At 37.7% G+C, this 23985-nt stretch overlaps 1 protein-coding gene across 4 annotated transcripts in view; it reads left to right on the forward strand.

Moving 5' to 3' along the window:
* The window catches only part of LOC149300605 (transient receptor potential cation channel subfamily M member 3-like), a 224828-nt gene that overhangs the window by 142725 nt on the left and 58118 nt on the right, over positions 1-23985 (forward strand). For all 4 annotated transcript variants that reach the window (XM_089485139.1, XM_089485140.1, XM_089485141.1 and 1 more), the window contains exons 2-6: positions 16270-16349; positions 18457-18661; positions 19349-19562; positions 20037-20161; positions 20664-20835. In XM_089485139.1, coding sequence (XP_089341265.1) covers positions 16270-16349; positions 18457-18661; positions 19349-19562; positions 20037-20161; positions 20664-20835 — 796 coding nt within the window. The remainder of the gene's footprint in view (positions 1-16269; positions 16350-18456; positions 18662-19348; positions 19563-20036; positions 20162-20663; positions 20836-23985) is intronic.

Raw genomic sequence — 23985 nt, forward strand, 5'->3', positions numbered from 1 at the left:
TTTTGTAGTGTATCCTGCTTAGCCTCAGGAACCCTGTTTGTAGCTTGCAACCAGGGCCGGCCTTAGGGGTGTGCGACCTGTGCGACCGCACAGGGCGCCATGGTTGCAGGGGCGCCTGACCAGGACTTAGATGAAAGCATCGGTTTTTTTTTAAAACTTTATTTAACATCATTCATGTTAAATAAAGTTTAAAAAAAAAAACGATGCTTAAATCTAAGTCCCGGTCAGGGGCGCCGAGTGGTTGCTCGTGAAGTTCTCGGCAACCGCTCGGCGCCCCTTACTCTCCGTGACTCCGTCGCTGTGCCGGCATCTCATGTTGAGCGCCGGACTATTCCGGCTCTCAACATGAAATGCCGGCACCGTGGCAGAGCGAGAAGACGGATGCCTCCCGCTCTCACCGCAGGACTCCGGCAACAAGGTAAGTGGGGGGGGTGTAGTTTGAAGGGGCAGAGGGGGGCTGTAGTTTGAAGGGGCAGAGGGGGGGTGTAGTTTGAAGGGGCAGAGGGGGGGGTGTAGTTTGAAGGGGCAGAGGGGGGGGTGTAGTTTGAAGGGGCAGAGGGGGGGTGTAGTTTGAAGGGGCAGAGGGGGGTGTAGTTTGAAGGGGCAGAGGGGGGGTGTAGTTTGAAGGGGCAGAGGGGGTGTAGTTTGAAGGGGCAGAGGGGGGGGTGTAGTTTGAAGGGGCAGAGGGGGGGTGTAGTTTGAAGGGGCAGAGGGGGGGTGTAGTTTGAAGGGGCAGAGGGGGGGTGTAGTTTGAAGGGGCAGAGGGGGTGTAGTTTGAGGGGCGGTAGTTTGAAGGGGCATGGGGGGGTAGTTTGAAGGGGCAGAGAGGGCGGGTAGTTTGAAGGGGCAGAGAGGGGGGGTAGTGAGGGGGGGCGCCAGAGGAGTAGTCCGCACAGGGCGCCACAACGCCTAAGGCCGGCTCTGCTTGCAACAACTACTTTTCCCACTAGACAAAGATAAAGACAAGCAATCGCTCAATAAATATTATAAAGTATATTGTAAAACATGCTAAAGGCAAATGTATTATATATATATATATATATATATAAAGTATAAATATATATATATATATATATATATATAATTTTTGGTTTGTAGGAGCATATCTAGAGTAAAGATATTGTTTACAATTCTGTATTTTTTTATGTAATTCTAACATGGTGCTATTAGGTAGAATTATAGGCAAAGATCCTGGCTAATTATACTGGGGATTATGGGCAAATTTTGCTATTGGAATTTTTAAATTATAAACTTGTTTTCAAAAGAATTGTTTATTCACAGTTTAGGTAGCAGTGAGTAAAAGTAAAACATAGCAATACAGACTGAACATCATTAATTTTTTATAAACATTTGAAAAACATAAAGAAAACTTTTAAGTTTAATTGCATTTTGGGATCAGTGAACTTTGTAGGCATGTTCTTTCAAAAACTAACATTTATAATTGACGTTGTGAATTTGTTTCTTCGATGCACATTGGCTATTATATTATATCATGGCTTATTTATTACACAACCTCAATAGAAAATTGTTTCGTTGAAAATAATTCTATTTAGAAGAAATAAATTGTATGCAATGTTGTTTTTGATAATTGTAACCTGTCAACTAAATCCCTTTTAACTTTTTGTTGTATTTTTTGTATGTCTTATATTCATTGTTAAATTTCACTGCTATGTATCTCACTAAAAAGTGTTTAAAAAAGAATTTAAGCAGCTTTGGAGGCATAGATATATTTGCTGTTTATTTTTACTTTCAATTTATAATGATCAAGGAAACACTTTTGTCTTTAAAGTACAATATATGTTTGTCAAAAAGTCATGTTATAAAATCGTAACAGATGCATAAACTGAGGTCATTGAAAGGAGTGGGAAGAGAACTCTTTAAATCTAATGGGAATCATTGCATCGTCTAGAGGACCCCACAGATTCTTAAAGCACCCTACTGCCATTTTTCCCCTTCTCATCTTCTCAATCTGATTTGCCTTCTCCCTATCCCCACCTTGGGCACAAAAAGAAGCTGTTTAGTCACAAACACAAAATGTTCTCAATGTATTTTCCACTAAGAAACAGAAATGCATTATTACTATGTATGTCAAGGTAGGCAATTTACAATATTTTTGTTCTGTAGTGAAATTGAAAGTGCCAGAACCTCTTTGGGACAAACCTTCGAACTTGGTAAAAAAAACCAAAACATGGACATCTCAGAAAATGGACAGAAAGTAGCCCAAGCCAACTTGCAAAACATTGTTCTCACATCTTAATTTCAATGAACGTATAGTTAACTTGGCTTCTTATAACATCACAACTGGGTTCAACATTACATGAGTTGTGATAGTAGTTAACAGAAAATGGCGCTTTTCACTGTAACTTTGCTAAGCTCTACATGATATATGCATAATATATACAGCAACATGACTTTGCCCGAGATAAACATTGCTCTGGACTTCATTGAAAAAATGGAAACAGACTCTAGGAGTAGCAGTTTTAAAGCTTATGAGTAACTTTTATCTGCCACAGAAAAAAAATGGCACATACCAGGACTCGCATTACATCTATAGTATAATATATTCGCAGATCAAAACATTATTTCTCCACATGAGGGAGCCAGTGACCCTTTTTGAAAACAGCCTAATTCTAGGATCAGAGGAGGCAAGACAGTGACCTGAGTTTGAGACCCTGTACTTATGAAGATGGACAATTTGAGCACCCACTGAATTTCAACATCAAACAGCAGAATTAAACATTGTACCTTTTTGTGAAAGACAATGTTTGATTAACAGCTGTTTGCTGATCACAGCACCAATGGGAAGCTTCCATTATATAGTGAGGATGGATGGATGAAGCAACATATTTATTTTCAGTGAAGGAATAGGTCTGACCCAGTGCAGTGTACCTAGCTGCCTTATGTTAAGGATGTACAGGAGGCCTACATAGTAGACGTGTGCACAGAGAGCTAATTCGCTTCCGATAAAAATTTTGTTTCATTTTTGTCCCTTTCTGTCTCGAGCAAAAAAAATTTTCCCAACCACTCTGCTCTGGCGAAATTCGAAGGCCTATTTTGATTCGAAACAACATTCGGAAGGCCTTCCCAAAGGACGAGGTCCCTGCCATCTTCTGGACTTACCTTTCATTAAATAATTATTTTAAAAAAAAAACTAAATGAGAAAGAGGACGTGAGGGAATGGCAAGACCTACCCTGGTCTGTCAGTTACTAGTGCCATGCTTTAAAAACAAAAGCAGAGATTCTTTAACACATGAAAACTTACTAGGCTTACATGATTGTCCCTCACTGTCCCCCAACCGCATTGGGGTTCTCATTAGAGCTGGAGCTATTTGGAGGTGAGTATAGAACGATAGCCACTGAAAGCCAAGGTGTTGAGGTGGGGAAAGAGTACAAATGCATAAGGGTAATCTCCTAGGTCCCTCCATGCATCGGCACAGGGAGCAAAATGTTGATGTAAAAGTGTTGGCTAAACTGCATATGATATGATGTTATTTTAACATTCTATATTGTATAACATAAACAAACACTCAGTTTGTTTAGTGTATTTACAAAGCATGTCACGTTTTTTGTTCACTTTAAATTGCAAAATTGTTACATGTGGAACAGCCAGCAATAACTGCAGCCTTTCATAAAGTATTAGTACTATTTCTGCAATTAAACCTGACCCCCAAGTGCTAATTCATAGATTTTATATTTATCTCTAAGCTATTAAAGCAATTTTATCAGATCTAGAGAATAATTCTACTGTGTTCATAAGCTTGTTGGTGGATTTTTAGAATTAATATAAAATTCAGGGATCTATGTAGATTATACACACATTGGTATTTGCTGCAGTACAAAAGGTTAAAAAGGGTTACTGATCCTATAAAAATGTTTAAAGAAACTGCAAAACTAGTTGTAGGAAGAGACTGTGTTTGGTATTTCAGCCATTAATATAAAGACCACAGTGTATTATAACAGCCTGTAATATACATGGCGTATGTTCTCTGTGATATCACTTGGGTGGTAGTGCTGGATTTAAATCCCCAAGTCTATGGCTAAAACATCAGATGCGCTTTTCGCTTACTTCCCAGAGCTACCCCTCTCCACTTATAGGAGCAAGGAATTTTGAGGGGTAGGCAGGGGTATTGCAGGGTCTGGGCAGGTAGTCGGCATAACCAAATGCTGCTCCCTTACTGTAGATTGAAGACTCTAGCCTGGACACCAGCGAAGCAGCATTTCACCCAGAGACTTAGGGTGAAAGCCAATATATTTGCTCCTAGCTCTGCCCTTCACTATGAGAAAAAACAGCTTTCAACTGCTTTCAATATGTTAACCAGGAAACATATGAAATCTGTGCAAATTGGCAGGCATCATAGGGAGTCTAGATATTGCACCAGCAAAGTTTATACCTGTGACTGGATATTTTTTTTACTATTGTTGCTTTGAGTTGGTGAAGTTGTGTTGGACAGGACTAGATAGTCTGCATCAAATGGTTTGTCTGATAAAAGTGTTGAGGTCTGTAACAATGCTTGGTCATTTGGTTAGGCTTGGCTCGCATGGCATAAAAGTTGACAGGATTCCACTTGACTAAGGTACCGTCAATGTCAGCACCCTCCCCGAAATATATTTTATTAAAGTCAATTTTGGATTGGTGGAGTCAGCTTCGCCTCGTCAGCTTCACCTCCCGCACCGTGACACAACAGTAAACAATTTTATTTATTCAAATAACATAAAAACTTGATAACACGTTTGGGATATGTAGATGTCACCGTAAGTCCCTGAGACTGAGGACATATGGGAGGGGACCATGGCAGATTCATGGGAAAGCTCCTTTCTCAGCTTCCCAGTCCCCTGTGTGTACTGGGGCACAGTTTGACCAGGAAGCCCATTCCTAACTTTTGCAGCATTGTTTCCCCTTTGAGCATGGTATTTGTTAATATACTCAAGTATTACTCGAGTATTAACACCCTAACGAATCAGGTAAATTAATTCAAATGTAAGGCTTGAATTGCAACGTCTAGTTTCAAATGTTACTTGCAAATGTAAGGAACACCTTAGGGAATGATCTGATGTTGTAGGAAGAAATGAATCTTGTATGCTATGGGGATGGTTTTGTTAATTTGACGGAACCCTCCATCACTGGTGCCAATGGGGAGGCCTGAGAGCCAGCCTCCTCCCTATTGACTATGGGCCCTGACTTTGCAAAGACTTCTGTGTCTACCCCCAGCAGTATATCACCCATCACTTGCTGAGGGGATTATCTCTGGCAGACAGCCAGGGTCTGCAACCAGGAGTGACCACCATTGTTTTAGTTTAATGTTGTATAAGTCAGTCTAGGGACCACATTTTGTTTTGAAACATTTACTTACACTCTAAGCCACAAGATTAGTGCCACAAAAATAGTACAAAACTTGCATTTGCAGTATATGCAGTACAGAGTGGAAGGCCTTTGAATGCTGGAGATGAGACACCTTTCCGCCCTGGGAGACTGTAGTTTTGCTGTAGTTAAATTTAGGTTATACTCTTAGAAATAGCTTACAGTTTACATAAGGAAACCAATATGTTTCTTATGACAAGTTAAGCTATTTATAGATACCTAGACTAGGGCAAACTGTATTTACATACATTTATGAGTCTTTGTGTGTGCTTTACTCAAATTTTTTTTTATCGTGGAGTTACAGTGGGGTGGCAAATGGTGTAAATGTCTTTACAAAGTCTGATCTGTATACTTTTAGGCTGTACTTTCTAGAACAATCCATTTCGCTATCTTCCAGTGCCTTTTAAATATGTTTCTGTTCTCTGGATGGACTGTTCTGTGCTGTTGAAATCTACTGACCTTGGCTATCCCTTGACTTTAGCTTGTTCTGACCTCAAGTGTCAAGACCTCAGTATCAAGACCATGTCTTGGCACATTATCCATTAAAGTAAGCTAGGTTTCTAAAGGCACAGACATTCACTCATGAACCATATTCTTAGAGGAGTATACATTAGCATACACACACTTTCACTAACACGCCCAGACTCACACACACTCATACCTAAAGACACATGTTCAAACACTAACATACCCACACATACTAACATACTTAAACGCACCTAGACACACACACTAACACACCCAGTCACACAGACATGCACTAACATACCCAGGCAGAGACACATGCATACATAGACACACTAACATACCCAGACAGACACACATACATACATAGACACACAAACCCATTTACCTTGTGAAACTTCAGCCCATCTTTGATTGTGCTTGACTGGCAAGCTGCTGTGCTACCCCTGCGTGGTCACCTGGAAATTAGGGAGACAAAGAGTCAAGACTTAGTCCCCTCTAGATCCGCCAATGGTTGGAGTTAAAGTTACCATTGCAGATTTCATGTGCTCCGCACCTAGATGTCCGGTGGGCCTGCGGGCCACATGTTTGACGCTCCTGATTTAGTACATTACCTAAAAACAGGCAAATCGATCTATTCCATCAGCATTTATTGAACTCTTTAAATAATAAAATAAGACCATTCACTGTAACCCAGCAGGGTAATTATTTCTCCCACTGCTCAATGATATCATAGTGTAGGTGAACTTAAAAGAGAAGGAAACCTCTGCAGAAGATCAAAGTAAGGTTTGCTTTAAAATACTTTTAGTGGTGCACTAAAAAGGTCCTGAACACCTATGGAAGGTGATTTTTTTATCTTGTTTAACATTTTTACCAAACTGAGGCTTCTCATATAACTTGATAGCAAATTTGTTTAACAATCTGCTTAAGACTTGTTTAGAAATGACCTTTTTTTTTACTCACATTTAAAGCTCAGTAGTGGATAACCTTTCTGTACATTAGGTTCTGCAGGATTTGCAAACCACACAATGCAAGGTTACATTTAATAAAGAACTTTGAAAGGTTCAGTAAACAGACAAATCTCCCAGTAGTGTATTCATTCTCACACAGCTCTCCTATCAAGCTGATCATTATTGCTTTGGAATCTGCAGGAGATTCTTTTGTAGACCGTATACATTGTGTCATTGTTTATTTATTATTCACAATACTGGTTTTTTTTAAGCAAGAAATGCTTAACCATTAATACTAAAACATATAATCTTGCACATATTAAATTGATGTGATGCTATAACCTTTCATGACTTTCAAATATTTTATATGTATGGCACATTAACACAGTGATTGACTCAGTCTATGACTACTAACTACAAAGATAGATAAACCGACTAACAACAGCATACTGAAAGGGGAATGGCTTGGGTTCCCTGCAAAGCACTTCAAAAAAAATCACTCTGCATTGAAAGATTAGGCTGAAAGGTCAAAAACTGGTATAACTATGATCAGGGGCGTACCTAGAGTATTTGGCACCTGGGGCGGATCCTGTATGTGGCACCCCCCCCCCCACACACACACTTTAAAACTGCATAGCTTCTACCATTATATACCGGTGCAGACACTGAAGGTGGTACAGCATAACACTTACTGTTATCATTATATACTGAGGCAGACATTGACGGTGGTACAGCATAACACCTATCACTATATACTGAGGCAGACATTGACGGTTGTACAGCATAACACCTACCACTATATACTGAGGCAGACAATGACGGTGGTACAACATAACGCCTATCACTATATACTGAGGCACACATTGACGGTGGTACAGCGTAATCCCTATCACTATACATTGAGCCAGACATTGACAATAGTGCAGCATAACTCCTATCACTATATACTAAGCCAAACATTGATGTGGTGTAGGCCTACCACTTCATTAGTAGTAGGGATGCACCGAAACAAATTCTGGACTGAAACCGAAAATGCAGCCTTTACCTGGCCGAATCCGAATATGACCCCCCCCAGACCATAAAAAAAAATCTAACACTTTTATTTAAAGTAAGTAACACACCAAAATAGGACAAAACAATTAAATAACAATATTAATATATATATATATATATATATATATATATATTAATATTGTTATTGTATATATATATATATGATTGTTAACAGCAATCACATTCCTGTCATGCCCAGGCATTCGCAGATTCCAGGATGTACTCGTAGACTTGGCATGATAGGAGTATGATTGCCCTATCTACCCCTTTTCACTCCCTTTTGTCCTACCTACCCCGTCTCACTCCCTTCTCCCTATCTACCCCCTATCCCCCCGCCTCACTCCCTTCTCCCTATCTACCCCCTCCTAACGATCTACCCTCTCCCCCTTTGAAGTTCACTTACCTTTCAGGAGTCCTGCAGTGGGGGTGCAAGGCCTCTGTCTCCCAGCTCTGCCACTGTATAGAACAGTATAGAGTGATGGGAGTTATGATGTACTAGAGCATAATTATATAATGAAAAATATATTGGAAATGGTACAGCATAACACCCATCACTCTCACACACTTACCAATCCGCACATATACCAATCCACACACATACCAATCCACACACACACACCAATCCACACACACACCAATCCACATATATACCAATCCACACATACTAATCCACACACATACCAATCCACACACATACCAATCCACACACATACCAATCCACACACACACCAATCCAGACATATACCAATCCACACATATACTAATCCACACATACCAATCCACACATACCAATCCACACATATACTAATCCACACATACCGATCCACACATACCGATCCACATATATACCAATCCACACATACCAATCCACACACATACCAATCCACACATACACCAATCCACACATATACCAATCCACACATACCAATCCACACACATACCAATCCACACACATACCAATCTACACATATACTAATCCACACATACCAATCCACACATACCAATCCACACACATACCAATCCACTCTCACTCACTGAATGCTTTCCTACCTTTCCTCTTTTCTCCTTACAGCTTCTTTTCCTCCTCTTCTTCAGTTCTTCTGTCTTCTTCCGGTTCAGTGGGCGAGGCTTCAGTGTTGTGTGCCGGGATCTGACAACAAATCCCGGCGCACAGCAGCTGTTGCCGCGCAGATCGCAAGGGAGCGATATCGGAGGTCTTTAACAGACCTCCGGCTCCCTTGAGTGATTTTAAGCCGGGTTCACTCAAGGGAGCCGGAGGTCTGTTAAAGACCTCCGATACCGCTCCCTTGCGAGCCTGCTCCTCCAGCGTCTCTGGAGGGGTGCCGGGTGCCGGCAAGTTGGCACCCCCCTGATGAGCGGCACCCAGTGCGGACCGCCCCCCGCTAGGTACGCTACTGACTATGATAACTGTGTGGTCTCCAGAAATGTTCCAGTTGTTCGTTTTGTAAATGCATGGGGATGTCTGCAGACTCCCCGAAATGATTTTGCTCCTTTCCCCAGTCTCAAGCTATTAGCTATGCAGGCGATGTGTTTGGCAGAACACATATCTATGCACATGATATACCCAGCTCCAGTCAGCTTCAAGTAGCCAATCAGTAGCAAGACATGTCTGACCATTGAGGAGAAGGGCATCTGCTGCAGAAGGACTGGAGCTTCTACAGCAGTTAAGAGCTTCATTGTAGGAATGTCAGGGACACTAAACTGTCCCTTTAAATGAAGTATATTTAATTAGGGCAATAATACTTTGTATGTTTTGGGTCAAATCACTGATCCCATTTATATAGCTAGATAATATAGCTTGAGCTAAGTAATCTTCTTATGATTTGATTTTGATCATATTAGGCCAATAATATCAATTTCTGCCCTGGCACACATTGATAAATACAAAAATCTAATTATTAATATGAACAAAAACATTGAAAGACAAATATCTTCAACAGACCCCTAATAAACAATAAGGCTGCGTACTTCTGCTCACTTCTTGAGAACATGTCATATTACACGCACATATTATTATAAACTATACTGTTACAAGAAAATCCATCAGAGGTTATAGCTATAACTTTTCCAGTACCTTGAAAATATTAATTATAAACACAATTTCACTTTGGATTTGATTTTTTTTTTCAGACTGAAAAAGACTAAACTAAATGTTGAATATTTAAGATCTTCATAAGTATTTTCGTTGTCTCCATGGACAAATGTCTTAGAAGTTATACATCAAAGGCGCACATTCAAAGTTTATATGCAATTAATATGCTCTCGTTTGGCAGTGTGGTGGGCTGTTCATGCCTGTGCCAAAGGTAATTAAACAATGGTTCAAATGACAGACTATAGGGCTTTGAAGATATCTGTGGGAAATGGGCTGTGTGGTTGTTCTTTACTACTGTAATTTATTAGAAGTGACATTGCTAAACACGCTCATCTTTCTGGTCCAGTAGACAAATTTAGGCATTCACATTTGTCAACCCATGACTGCACAGTGGTTAACACTTCTGTCTTCCTGCTTTCATACTGGCTGTAGGGAAGTACTGTAAACAGTATGCAGAATCTATCTATCTACATGGTTCTGCAGAAAATTTAGATTCTTTTGTAGAACATGAGAAAACCATTGTTCAGATTTCTTACATTTCTAAAACTAAGCTGGATAACACTACATGCCATATTTGTCAAAGGTGCAATAGGTTACAAATCAATAATACAAGAATTAAATTTGTAATTTGGTACAAAGCTGACATTTTGTCATGGTTAGTAAGGATAGAATGTAGAGATGACCTCTAGATTGTAAGCTCACCTGTTGTTTCTGTAAGTCAAATTGTTATGTTACATACTACTTGTTATGTCCTGTTTACTCATTGTACAGCGCTACTTTATTTGATGGCGCTAAATAATAATAACGTGGCTTGGGTTGTGATATCATCTCATACTCCATACATAATACATGGCTCACTGATATTATTTGGCAGGTGTGACATCATGTCAACTCCACTTGTATTACATTGCCAGTTTACTCAATCACCCATTATGCTAGAAAACAGACACAGGGGGCTATTCATTTAAAAGTCGAGTAGTCAGTCAAGTTAACAGTTAATTTAACTGACCAGATGCAACTGAGGTCACATGTCTGCAACTTTGAATCTCAGGTAAGGACATGCAAGTTCAATTACTTGCATGTCTTTACCTGAAACTCTGCCCAACGCAATATAATACTTAAAAACAGGGGAGCAGCCAAGAATGTTGGATGGGGGGTCAAACAAAGCTCTGGGCCTCCCATGGTTTAGTCTTATAATTTTCAATCTCCTTCCCTTTGAGCAGGGGATGGGGCAAGGGGAAATATTTAGGCAATAATACCCTTCAGATTCATTTAATTACTCCCTGCCCAAACATGTCAGGGTGGGAAAAAAAGAAAAAAAAATGTCAGCCTACCCTTTGTTAATAGGAAGTCCTGCTTCTTTTTTTTCTGCTAAAATATCATGATGGCAATTATGGGATTTGAAGTGGTTAAAGTAAGCCTTTCACCCTTTACATCCACTCAAATTATTACATGCTAAATAGCTTAGATGCAATTATTATCTATAAATCTGTCAGTGTGGACATGAAGTGCATCACATTTGATAATGTCCACCTGTGCTTGAATTACACATCTGACCAAATTGACTGATTTCATTTTGTTACATTTTCATTCATTTTCATTTCTATTAAGTAGAGCTATTCAATGTATTCAATGGATAGCTACTGACCCTGCACACAGCCTTCTGAAGTCACCACTGTCTGGGGTTGGCCTAAAATGTTGAGAATGTTCATATGCTGCTCTCTATGTTGAATTAAATGTGCAATTTGCTTATGGAAGTCCTGGTATGCTTTTTATTACATATGAGATATATTTTAGGCAGAGAGATTTAGTCAATCATGTGAGGATACAACGAAACTTGATGTTTCAATACCAACCTGGGGACTTTTATCAAAAGACCTTATAAATATATATAAACCTTACTAATAAATATCAATACCCTACTAGTTATGGAGGACTAGTTTGAACAAACCACTTATTACAGCTTCAGCAAAATAAAAAGTATATGAATCGATTTTTAGCTGAACAGCTAATGAAGCCTTGAGACTTCAATTATTTACAGCTTAATAAAAGCCTTAATCTGTATTAAATTAAATCTTGTAATAAATCACATGGAAACAATGTGTATGGAATAAACAGCAAGTCTTGCTACAGGAGCACGCTGTGGCAGGGACCTGGAATGCTCTGTGTAATCAAATTCCACAAAGTTTAGAAACACAGCCTCTTATCCCATCTAACAAGTGGTGTATTAAAGAGTCTGTAGAGACGCCTATTCCAGCACTTTACTTAACACATGCATTCAAAAGGCACCATTGCACATTTATGTGGAATATACAGTATTTATATATATATATATACTGCTATTTGGGGTCACTTTGAAATGTCCTTGTTTTTGAAAGAAAAGCAAATGTTGTTCCCAAATCCATTTTGAGTTTAAAATGCGAGTTGATCATTAGAAAACCCTTTGCAATTGTGTTGGCACAGCTAGAAATGTCCTTGTATTCCTTGTATATATATGTATGTATGTATAAATATATATACTTTTTTTCCATAGACCATCTTTCTTGAGCTCTATATATATATATATATATATATATATATATATAGAGCTCAAGAAAGATGGTCTATGGAAAAAAAATAGTACATGTGTTTGGTTTTAAAAAAAACCTGTTCACTTTGTTTCAGTAGACATGTAGAATAAGTATAACCGTGTGTAATATGCAACTTGTTCACTATATTTCAGTAGACATGTAGAACATCCTTGCTTGGACTGGGTTCAGTAATCTTATCAAACATAGAAACATAGACTTTGATGCTAGATAAGAATCATTTGGCCCGTCTAGTCTCCACGTTTTTCCTGCTGTAAAGACTCAGACCTTAATCAATCCTTTGATTTGGCATAGTCTTATGCCTAACCCATGGATGTTTAACACTCTTCATGTTCCAGTTATCTACTCTAACCTCTAGTTTTAGATTATGTCTTCTTAATAAACATCCCTCCTATACATTATTAAATCTATTTATGTATTGAAATGTTTCTATCTCCCTTATCTCTTCTTTCCTCCAAGCTATACATATGAAGATCACTTAGTCTTCCCTGATAATTTTCAACCTGCATGCCATTTACCATTTTAGTAGCCCTCCTCGAGACTCTCTCCTGTGTTTCAATATCCTTATGGAGAACTGTACACAATGGGCGATCTGTAAAGTGACAGAACTGCCTCTCTTTCTGCCATTAATGTCTCTTTCTATGCAGCCCAACACCCCGCTTGCATTATTTATTTGCCTTTTTACTTTTAAGTATACAGAAATAATTACTGCCACCAATGCTATATGCTGTAATTTGATTATTATGTCCCTAGTGCATTATTTTACATTTATCAACATTAAACTTCCGCTGTCACACCCTCAACCATTCTTCTTTTTACTTAAATCACTTGCTAGCTGGCTTATTCCACCAGGAATGTCTACCCTGCTACAGACCGTTGTATGATCTGCAAAAATACAAACCCTTTGTAATATCTCTAATATTAATATTAAAATGGATCCCCACAAGTAACAAGTCCTTCCCCTGAATATATATACCTATAACTACAATCTTATGTGTCCTATAACTGAATCATTGGCTTATACATTTTACTTTTTTAACATCCAAACCCAAACACTGAAATGTATCTATAAACTTTCTATGAAGGACATCCCGATAGGCTATATCTTCTCCTCCACGTTGGTCTGTTATATTAGTTACCCAGTCAAAAAATAATACATTTAGTTTGACAAGATATTCCTGCGATGTGATGGTTGTGATCTTCCAACTTATTTGCTTCCATATATTTATCAATCCTTTCCTTTAGCTTGTATTCCATTAATTTCCCAGTCACTGACCCTGACTGACTGCTTGTCTACAGTTGGCCATGTCTACCCTACTACATGCTTGCTTCCCTGTTTCTTTTTCTGAGCAGGTCCCTTCCCTTCACTTTTTCCTGTAAAAACTGAACACAAGTATTTACTTAGGCAGTCGCTAGATCTTTATCCTGATTTATATAATTCCCTTCATTTGTCTTTACTTATTCCTTGTTCATTTTTTCTCCTTTCACTCATATAGCTAAAAATAAAATAAATGATAAAATAAATTATAATTGGGAAATAATTATCATACCCTTATATGCTTAAAACATTATTATTCATCTTTAATAATGGCAGTTTTTAGATTCCAAAGAATTCTGTGATTGCAGGAAATGAATTATGACTCAAAGTGGGGACTAAACCTTTGTTTATATCCTACAGAAAGACTGGCATCAGTTTAAATATAAAGAGGCAATGAAGATTTAAGTTGTATGAGTACTTGTACTGTACTTCTACGTATCACTGAGAATTCTGAGCTCTTAGAAATGATAAATATGTCAATTTCTTTGTATTCTGTATCTTTGGGTATTGTGATTCCAGCTGCTTTATGATGCTATTTTATCAATGTGGTGTCATGGTGTATAGTTTCAGATCAGTACACTGCATTCATTCTTCGGAGATTAACAATATCTCTTGTGTGTGCGGATTCCTCCTCAGTTTAGTACACTGTGTCTTTTGAAGAATTTGCTTTTCAGAGCTAGGCTTTCAGAGGCCAGTACACCTTATCACACTTGCACATGCTTTCTTTATGGAGAAGCAAAAAAAAAAAAACAGCTTGTCAGGGCTTGTGCCAGTAAAATCCAAGCTCTCAGAGGATTTGTTTTTCTTCTGGCGTCAGATTAGATGTTTAAATCATGCAGTGTATTTTGGGGGGTGTCATGAAATATCTGTGGAACTTTTAATGAGGCTAATCCCACAGCAGTACATTCCGAGTGGCTAATGCGCTCAGGTTCATTGACTGTTTTACCAACAGTAAAGGATTGAGTGGCTTGTTCAGTAGGCGGTTATGATTCCTGAATATGCTATTAGCATCATGGTCAGATTCAAAGGACTTCAGGTCATACTTCAGAAGACAGCATTTGGTGCTGAGTGCCTGATCCTGCCTTGAGCTCAGGTAAAAACCTAGCATTGCAAAGGTGGATGGACTTAAATCAGTTGCCTTCATGCATTGTCATTACGTACGCTGGTGAGATGTTTTCCTTACAGCTGTCTAATTCATTGTAATTATCTCTTTTGGGTATGGAAATAGTCCTTTTACTAATTATGTGTCCACTCTAGGGCAGTCTATAAACAGCAATGGTATGTAAACATAAATGACTGTAAATAAGGGTTTTTGTTACTTATTAATTAAGTCTTTAGATACTTTAGTTTAAGATATTCTACAATAGCTTTTCATCAATTCTTCTTTAATTTGATCGCACAAAGTGTTCTGTTCTTCATTTGGCAGATGAGTTACCATAACATCTTGGGTATAAAATCACTTATGTATAATATGCAAGGAAAAATTCAGGACTAAAGGAAGAAAACTTTACATAGAACATTGTGTTAACTTGAATATGCATGTATAACTATCTGTATCCAAGCATAAGTATAAAAAAAATAATATTACACAAAGTTATACTTATTCTATATGTCTGCTGAAGTATAGTACACCAGATAATTTACATCAGATAATTGCTGAATTCTGCCATGGATATTGCACATGACATAGTATCAAATCAGCAATACAATAGTGTTTTTTATATGGTATTAATCAATACCCATAAAAACACTTTTAAAGTATCACTGCTGTATAGAAAAGGCACTATAAATAAAATTGGAAAATACATTCCCCCCTTAGCATTGGTCTATATTTATTAAGGAGGCAAAAATCAAAATGCTTTGTGACTCCATATCCAAAACCCCATACCCCATAACTTTCTACTGCAAAATGTGGTATTATAATTTGGAATTATTTTTCATAAAACCCAAGTAATCATAGCTGCTGCTATCTATTGCAGGTGCAAACCATGGCATACTACTGTTTGTTTTCAAACCGGGCTACAGAGGACGTAATTATATGATTACAGGAAAGTCTTACAGGCAAACTGTCACACACAAAAAGACATTCATACTAATGATTTATCAATCACTAGTCATCTGATAATAAAGGGGAATGCAAGTGAAGTGCATTCAATTGGCTAAAAGTATTATCGGGGAAAGTAGAACCCAGAACCTTCTGCCCAAAAGTCAATTGCAATAATATCACACACAGTTATTACTGTATATATATATATATATATATATATATATATATATATATATAATATTGTATTAGATTTATGTATACTAACCAATGTTTGACATATCTACTACTTAACAATACGTACTTCTTCATTATTAGGTTTTTTGTTACTTCAAATGTAATCACTAATAGGTTTTGTATATTATACTTTTTAATTTAGGCTCAGAAATCATGGATCGAAAGAGCATTTCACAAGAGGGAGTGTGTGCACATTATACCAAGCGCCAAAGACCCCCATAGGTGAGTGCTACTGCATAACATAAAGCATGGTATACATATTTGCTAAAGAGATATCTGGTAAATATTTTAAAGTAATGAATGCCAGAAAACAACCCATAAATTTCATAAAAATCTGGTTATAATAATGTTTATGTTTTTTGTTTACTGTATAACACCATTGAAGATTCCCTCTATTCAGTGGACTCTATGAACCTTACTTGTACCCGATATTGTCTAAGATCATATTTGAGTCATGTAGCTTTAACCCAATTTCCAACTCACGATCGAATTTCATAATGCTTTATCTGTGTTCTTTAACTGAATATTCCATGTCTGGTACCCTCTGTCCACAAAAGGGATTTACTCTCTAAGATTCCAACAATTTTATAGTAGTTTATTGTCTTGATCTTTTTAATCTCGCTACAACTCGTTGGTTAGTGAACCAGCCTCTATTTAAATCATGACATTTTCTTCTAGAATTCATGTTTTTATTACAACTACTTATTTTCTGTTCTTTGTGAAATTGCTTAGTCAGTGGAAGTTAGTTTCCCTTTCACAATGACATCATCTTTGTGTTATGATTGTGCTTCTTCGATTAAATCACAAAGAAATGTACACAATATTCATAATAATTTACTATCTTTTGCACTGCCATTATGCTCTACCAGCTTTTATTGAGGGTTGTTTAAGTTAGGCAAATAAACCTTAGTATATCTGTCATTTTATTATTTTCTCTTAAGGTTTAATTACATAAAAACAAAAGAGAAACAATAGAAAAAATAGTTTTCTATGGCAACGATCGATTAGTTCCTTCTTTTGAGTCACCTGGCATTTAAGTGTGCTCAACAAAAATATAAATGAGACAAAACTTTACTAAATGATATATTAATTTCTGGGAAGGGGGTTGGACATTTAACAGTACCAAGTATGATATGTATTAATTACCCTAAAACCCAGCGAAGAAAGGCATCAGATGTTGTAATAACCCTTATGAAACAATATTGGTGGATGTATTCGAAAGGAAATTCACTCTTTTAAATTCTATGAACGTTAATACAGCTGTCTGTAGGCTGAAGGTATAGTTTTATTGAAGCTTGGGTAACACTAGGTGGACATTACTCTTTGAATATCATCAACAGTTTATGCTTACTTGACTGGAGCAAACAGTAAGGTCACTAAATATGCTATCTATGCTCAGAAATGTAACATATATGACAGATATGTCCATCAGTTTATATATTTTTAAGGGAGGACATTTGGAGAGGAAAACATTAAAAGTATCAATAATAATGGAAAGGACATCCCCCATTACTATTGGCCTATATTTATTAAGGAGGTAAAGAACAGCAGACAGCAACTCCTGTTGTCAACATCACGAGTGGGCGAGTAAACACGCAGCCTTTTCTAAAGTGAAATGCTGCTTGGATATCAGGGAATCAGTGAAGCAAGTTTTTATCACTAAACAATTAAAAATGTGGGCATTGTTACCCCTTTGCCCTATGCCATTGAAAACATACTTTTTACTTGCCCATGAATGTTGTTCAGTTGTTTTAGTGTATTACATTCTTCAAAAACCTAGAGGTGCATGAAACATTTATAAATATATTGGTAATGATTAGGCCAAGAAGCATAATACATTTAACACCATAGCACCTCAATTCTATATGTTCAACATATATGTTTTATTGGTCAAGATATGCTTTGTCTTAGAGCGGTTTTTAATGCAAACTGACAAAAGCAAAAAATGAAAAGTAGTAACAAAAATGTTTTGCATATATAAAGCGGGAATATGTACTCTGATACACATTTTGAAAAGGAGCAGTGATAATCAAGCTTACACATCATACATCACATTACGCAAACAGGCTAAATATAACAACATTTTTGTTTCCATTTTTGTAGCATCAATGATGATGCATGTACAGATAACAAATTTGAAGGCGGAATAATAGCACTACCATTAATCACAAGTTCTGAGACAGACAGTTTGCTTGACCATGCTGTCTAATATTTCACACAGTACAGACGCTATCCCAAAAGCACCGCTGAGCTTACTGGCAATGCAGAATAATGCTGGACTGTGTTGTGATGCTGAGGCATGAATTGTATCATGTTCTTTATGCTGTAGGTGTTGCTGTGGGCGTCTCATAGGCCAGCATGTTGGCTTAACGCCAAGTATTTCCATCATCCAAAATGAGAAGAATGAAGGCAGACTAAATCGTAATGATGTACAGTCTGAAAAGTGGTCGATTGGAAAACACACACAGCTCAGCCCCACCGATGCCTTCGGAACTATTGAATTTCAAGGAGGGGGTCATTCCAATAAAGCTATGGTATTTTCTTATTATAATGTCCTATAACTGCGGTGACAATGGTATATGTGCAGATACGTTGGTCCCCTTCCATCCTTCCATAGATGGCAAGCATTACAACAATTTATGTAAACAATTTCCATTGTATACATTTGCTATTATATTAATATGATTTGTGCAATGACATTGCTAGTCGTAACCAAGATTGCAACACTATATGCACATTATAATGCAACATTTAAAAAAAATTGGTTTTGTTATTAAATTGCATTATAATTGCATATGACACACAGCTGAAAACAAGGAGAATTAATAGATTATGTAGCGTTTACTTTGTATACCTGTAAGTACCAACCATTAATGCACTGAATCTGATCATTTACTGGAGTATATTTCATTGAAACAGATGCCTGATTTGGAGTGGAGAAAACCTAAAAATTATCTCCTGAAGAGAAGCTTTAGTGGAATCTCTTGTCTATGAATCAATTCTGTTTTAGTGTAATAAGCCATGCTGTTTTGTTGTTGAAGAAAGATCAGTAGTCACAAACGCTAACTTTAACCTCATCCATGAAGCTTTGAGGGCACAAGGGCCACAGATTTTGATCTGGTTATGTGCAAGGTTATGTGCCACACACATCTTGAAATAGCTACATTCATTTATCTGTCATGTTAACTACAATCATTTTTTTGTTCACTGTGTGTTCACAGTATGTACGAGTGTCATTTGACACAAAACCAGATCTTCTACTGCATCTCATGACAAAAGAGTGGCAGCTGGAACTCCCGAAACTTCTCATATCTGTCCATGGAGGCCTCCAAAACTTTGAGCTCCAACCGAAACTCAAACAGGTCTTTGGGAAAGGCCTAATTAAAGCCGCCATGACAACAGGGGCCTGGATATTTACTGGAGGAGTCAACACAGGTAAATATCAATTTATAATAACCTGCTGCATGAATATATAATTATTTTCCTTTTGAGGTCATGTAGTCCAATCTTTAAAAGTGTGAATCATTGTTTAATGCTATCAATCATTATTGAGAGTTGAAAATTAAAAATAGATACAGATTTCCTTGCTACTGTGAATGTTGCTGAAAACAGAAAGTCGTGATGTTACGTGTTCTAAACATCTGCTATGTGGTATTTAGGCCCAAAAATTTACTTTTAAGGCAAATTACACCATGCCACACCACTGAAGTATTGATGCATCTCTAGTTCTCCTTAATTTGTACTAATATTTCACTTGTGAAAAAAGCATTTATAAATTAATAAATAAAACTGTTCAAATCTTTGACTATCTTTGACTGCTAAGGAAGATTTTCTGTTGTTCCACTGTCACTGTATAACATCAGTCAAAGCATCTAGCATTGATATCTTGTTTAACTAATAATATTTTAGGGGTCATTCGTCATGTTGGAGACGCATTAAAAGATCATGCTTCAAAGTCAAGAGGCAAGATCTGCACCATTGGAATTGCTCCTTGGGGAATCGTAGAAAACCAAGAGGATCTAATTGGTAAAGATGTAAGTCAGTTGCCTACTGTGATGGATGTGATAATGAGTCTTTTAATATGTAAGATAGGTAAGAAGACTAGATTAAAATGGACTGTTGCGCTGTTGCTCTTTGAGTTCTCTATTAATTAGGGCAGTTAGCAGGAGATTGATTCTATAGACATGTTATTACCCCAGCACAGAATATTTTAGAAGAGTCTGGAAGTCATATAAAATCTTCCTATTAAATGAATATGTTTGTTATGCATAGTCATGCTAGGCAATGAGGCTACTAATGCTTTCTAAACATATTGGTTCATATTGGTTCACTTTTTCAAATTCTAATTATTTTTTTAAAGCTTTTAACAACATTACAAACTCTACATGCCAACACCAACTTCAAGTATTTTGCATACCTCTTCTCCACCTTAGTCACCTGCTTTGTTTGAGGCAGATGGGGTTCTATGTGCTTTTATCTGAAGCATGAAATGAATATGGCTTGCTCAATGATAATTCCTCTCTTTTCTTGTTAAAGGTGGTTCGGCCGTACCAAACCATGTCAAATCCTATGAGTAAATTGACAGTACTCAACAGCATGCACTCACATTTCATTCTTGCTGACAATGGAACTACAGGAAAATATGGGGCTGAAGTAAAACTACGGCGACAGCTGGAGAAGCACATATCCCTTCAAAAAATCAATACACGTAAGTGGTCAGTTATACAGTATTACTTTTAAATGTTTGGGGGGTTTTTAACTCTTACATAAGAGTGTAGATTACAGTTTTTCTGTGTCCCTCATAGGTTTCAAAATTAGGTATTATAATGTAAATTATAATGTATAGCAACAAATTGTAATCATTTACATTTTATCACAGTTTACTCATGATTTCATTTAAACATGTTCATATTTCATTCTGCAGTACACATGGAGCATCATGGAGTGCTGGAAAAAACTTTGCTCCCCAATTATTTGTTCGTTATAGTGAAATGTTTGGTATTTTTTTTAATAGTGCATGTATGCTGTATAGTATATACACTAAATTATTTGGCATAAAATATTTGTCAAACTTTTTTACTCTTCCGCTTTCTTTGCTCTCTCTCTATCTTCTTTTTCTCACCCCACTCCCTTCTCTCATTTTCATCTCACCTTTTTCTCTCCTCTTAATTTTGCACATTGTCTCCCCTTTTCTTTTGGATCTTTCTTCAGTTCCTCTCTTTCCTCTATCCTGCTTTCCTCCCGTTTCTGCTCTTCATCTACCTCCCCAACCCAATCTCTCCATTGCTATCCACAATTTGGTAGGACCCTTGCGCCCTAACCTGCTCCACCTACACACAACACAGATCATCAGCACCAACCCACCCCTCCCACAAGCAACATCAATCAGCAGCCCTCTTTCACCCCACCCCTACCCCTTCCTCTTTTCACTTATCCTCACCTTACTTCACCTCACATTAGAGGGGGTAAAGCATGAGGAAGGAGGGGGCAGAACAGGTGGAAGGAGGCATTGCAGAGTGGGTGGGAGGATGTGGGAAGTGAAGGTTTAATGGTGTAAAAAACAGAATTTATCAGTTTCTGTAACAACAATCAGTGCCTGGTTTTGGTCACATGATAAACATTCATGGCAAAAATGACAAATTTTTACTCAATTCAATTATTGATTACAAGGGCTGGTAGTTTCAACAGTACTATGAATAATGAAAGGAAGTATAATAAAGAGTGTCAGGGTGTTTGTCATGTATTCTCCTTTATCAACACAGAAATCTGCCAACATATAGCTAACATCAGAAGTTCAATTTATTAGCACATAATAGAACTAATGGGCCTCTGAATCATATCAATTGTTCTTTCAATCTAAACAATAAAACAATGCCAAAGTATTACATAATAATAATGACTTCTTGGAGTTTACAGTCCTGGCTTAACAAAGGAGGAGTGTAAGGCTCATAGTATAGTATTAATCAGGCGATAGGGATTTTATTTATGTAAGCTCCATTGCCAGCAACTACTCTTCCTTTGATCATGAAAGTGAATGTGGATATGGATTTATGATCTATAGCAGAGGTCTATGTTTGTAGAGTTACACTGATTAGAAAATCTGAGATGGTCAAACAAGCTCTGTAAGTAGGTACATTACACAATTCTAAAAGAGAACACTGCAAATTGTGTGATTTGTTGTTATCAGCTTCTGATGTCCTGTAAACACATATCTAACAACTAGTTTCCTTGCACTGACCTATACATTGTGTTTATGGAAATCAAAGTCTTATATCATGGGACCTATAAGACCTCTCTTGCATTCTAAGGTCTGTAACCTCCAAGTCTTTATATCTTGAGGCTTGCTATCCTAGTCAGGTTGGCTGTTATTACTCATCATAATTATTAGACTTGGGCACCAGGGGGCTCTTCGTGTTCGTCTTCGTGCTCGTCTTCGGAGAAAAAAAAACCTTCGTATTCCGCGAATATTCGCCCGTTCCTGTCTTCTTTTCGGGCGAATATTCGTGGCCATTCTTCGTGCTCGTTTCATCTTCGTTTCCTCTCGGCTGCGTAGCAGGGGTTAATAGGGGGTTAAGAACACATTGGAGCAGCAGCAGCAGATGCGTTCGCGCCGTGAAGGTACGTGTATGCGACTCTATTGGTCGCCGGAAGGGGGCTGGTCTGGCATCAACAAATGAATTGCAGAACTGCAGAATGCACCTCATTCGTTGATGGCAGGCGAGCCCCCTGCCGAAACGACCAATAGAGTTGCACACACGTACCGAGGTGTACTGTACACAAAATTACCTATACAAATGCTCCAAGGAACTTGGCCTCCTTTTTATCATACACAGTCACACATCCATAGATGTTTAATAAAAGAATAGGGATTATTTTACATTTTTAAATTGATTTTGGACCACTTGTAATACATGCCTAACATTTGCTACCTATTTATAATGGCATACTTTGCAACAACCCAACTTTTACTGGACAGGACTGGAAAAAAGCAGGACTGTCCACAAAAATGTTGGGTGTGTTGGCAGGTATGCGAATGGAAAAATGTTGGACAAGAACTAAAAAATAGCTTAGGGTTAATGTACGGTTATTTTTAAGATTATTAGCAGTGCACTGTTTTGGTTAAAGATGTATTATGTCTAAATAATAATTTAATTTTAATTTTAATGGGTTTATTTAATTTTATTTTAAAATTATATTTATTATTATTTACTTTATTATATTTATTTAATGTTGTAGTGCTACCCTACCCAGCTATACCTATGTGCACTAGCATACCTAGTTTAGCTAAATTTGATGGAACAGGAAAAAAGCAGGACTGTCCCTGAGAAAGTTGGGTCTGTTAGCAGCTATGTGGATGGAAAAATGTTATAGGGTGAAGTGTGAGTTATAGCGTTAATGCTAGTGAGTGTAGAAGTGAAGGCCAGGGCAAATAACAGGAGGAAAGGTCCTTGTGATTTGTGAATTGTACATGTGTGTGTTTTGTGTGTTATGTGTTATGTCACTGTGTTATATGTGTTATGTGTGTTATGTGTTATGTCACTGTGTTATATGTGTTATTGTGTGTGTTATGTTTGGTAGGTTGTGTAGCAGACGGAAAAAAATGAAATGGAAATGGAAATGGAAAAGGCGAATGAGTGGGCAATTGGCGACCCACTCACCTGTTTCACCCCAGGGCAAAGCATCCAAACAACTGTCAGTCCTAGACGTTTGGCAGCGGACTTCCAGAGCTCAGACACTAGGCCCTAGCGTAAGCTGGCTACTCCGGCGGAGGTAGCAGGCGTTGCGACACCGCAAACAGACACAGCCAGGGGGGAGAAACTACCCTTACCATTAGGGACATTTTGGCCATGACTTTAGC

The sequence above is a fragment of the Sceloporus occidentalis genome, unplaced genomic scaffold, assembly GCF_023333645.1.
Source record: "Sceloporus occidentalis isolate IW3139 unplaced genomic scaffold, rSceOcc1.0.p SCAF_24, whole genome shotgun sequence".
Classification (NCBI taxonomy): domain Eukaryota; kingdom Metazoa; phylum Chordata; class Lepidosauria; order Squamata; family Phrynosomatidae; genus Sceloporus; species Sceloporus occidentalis.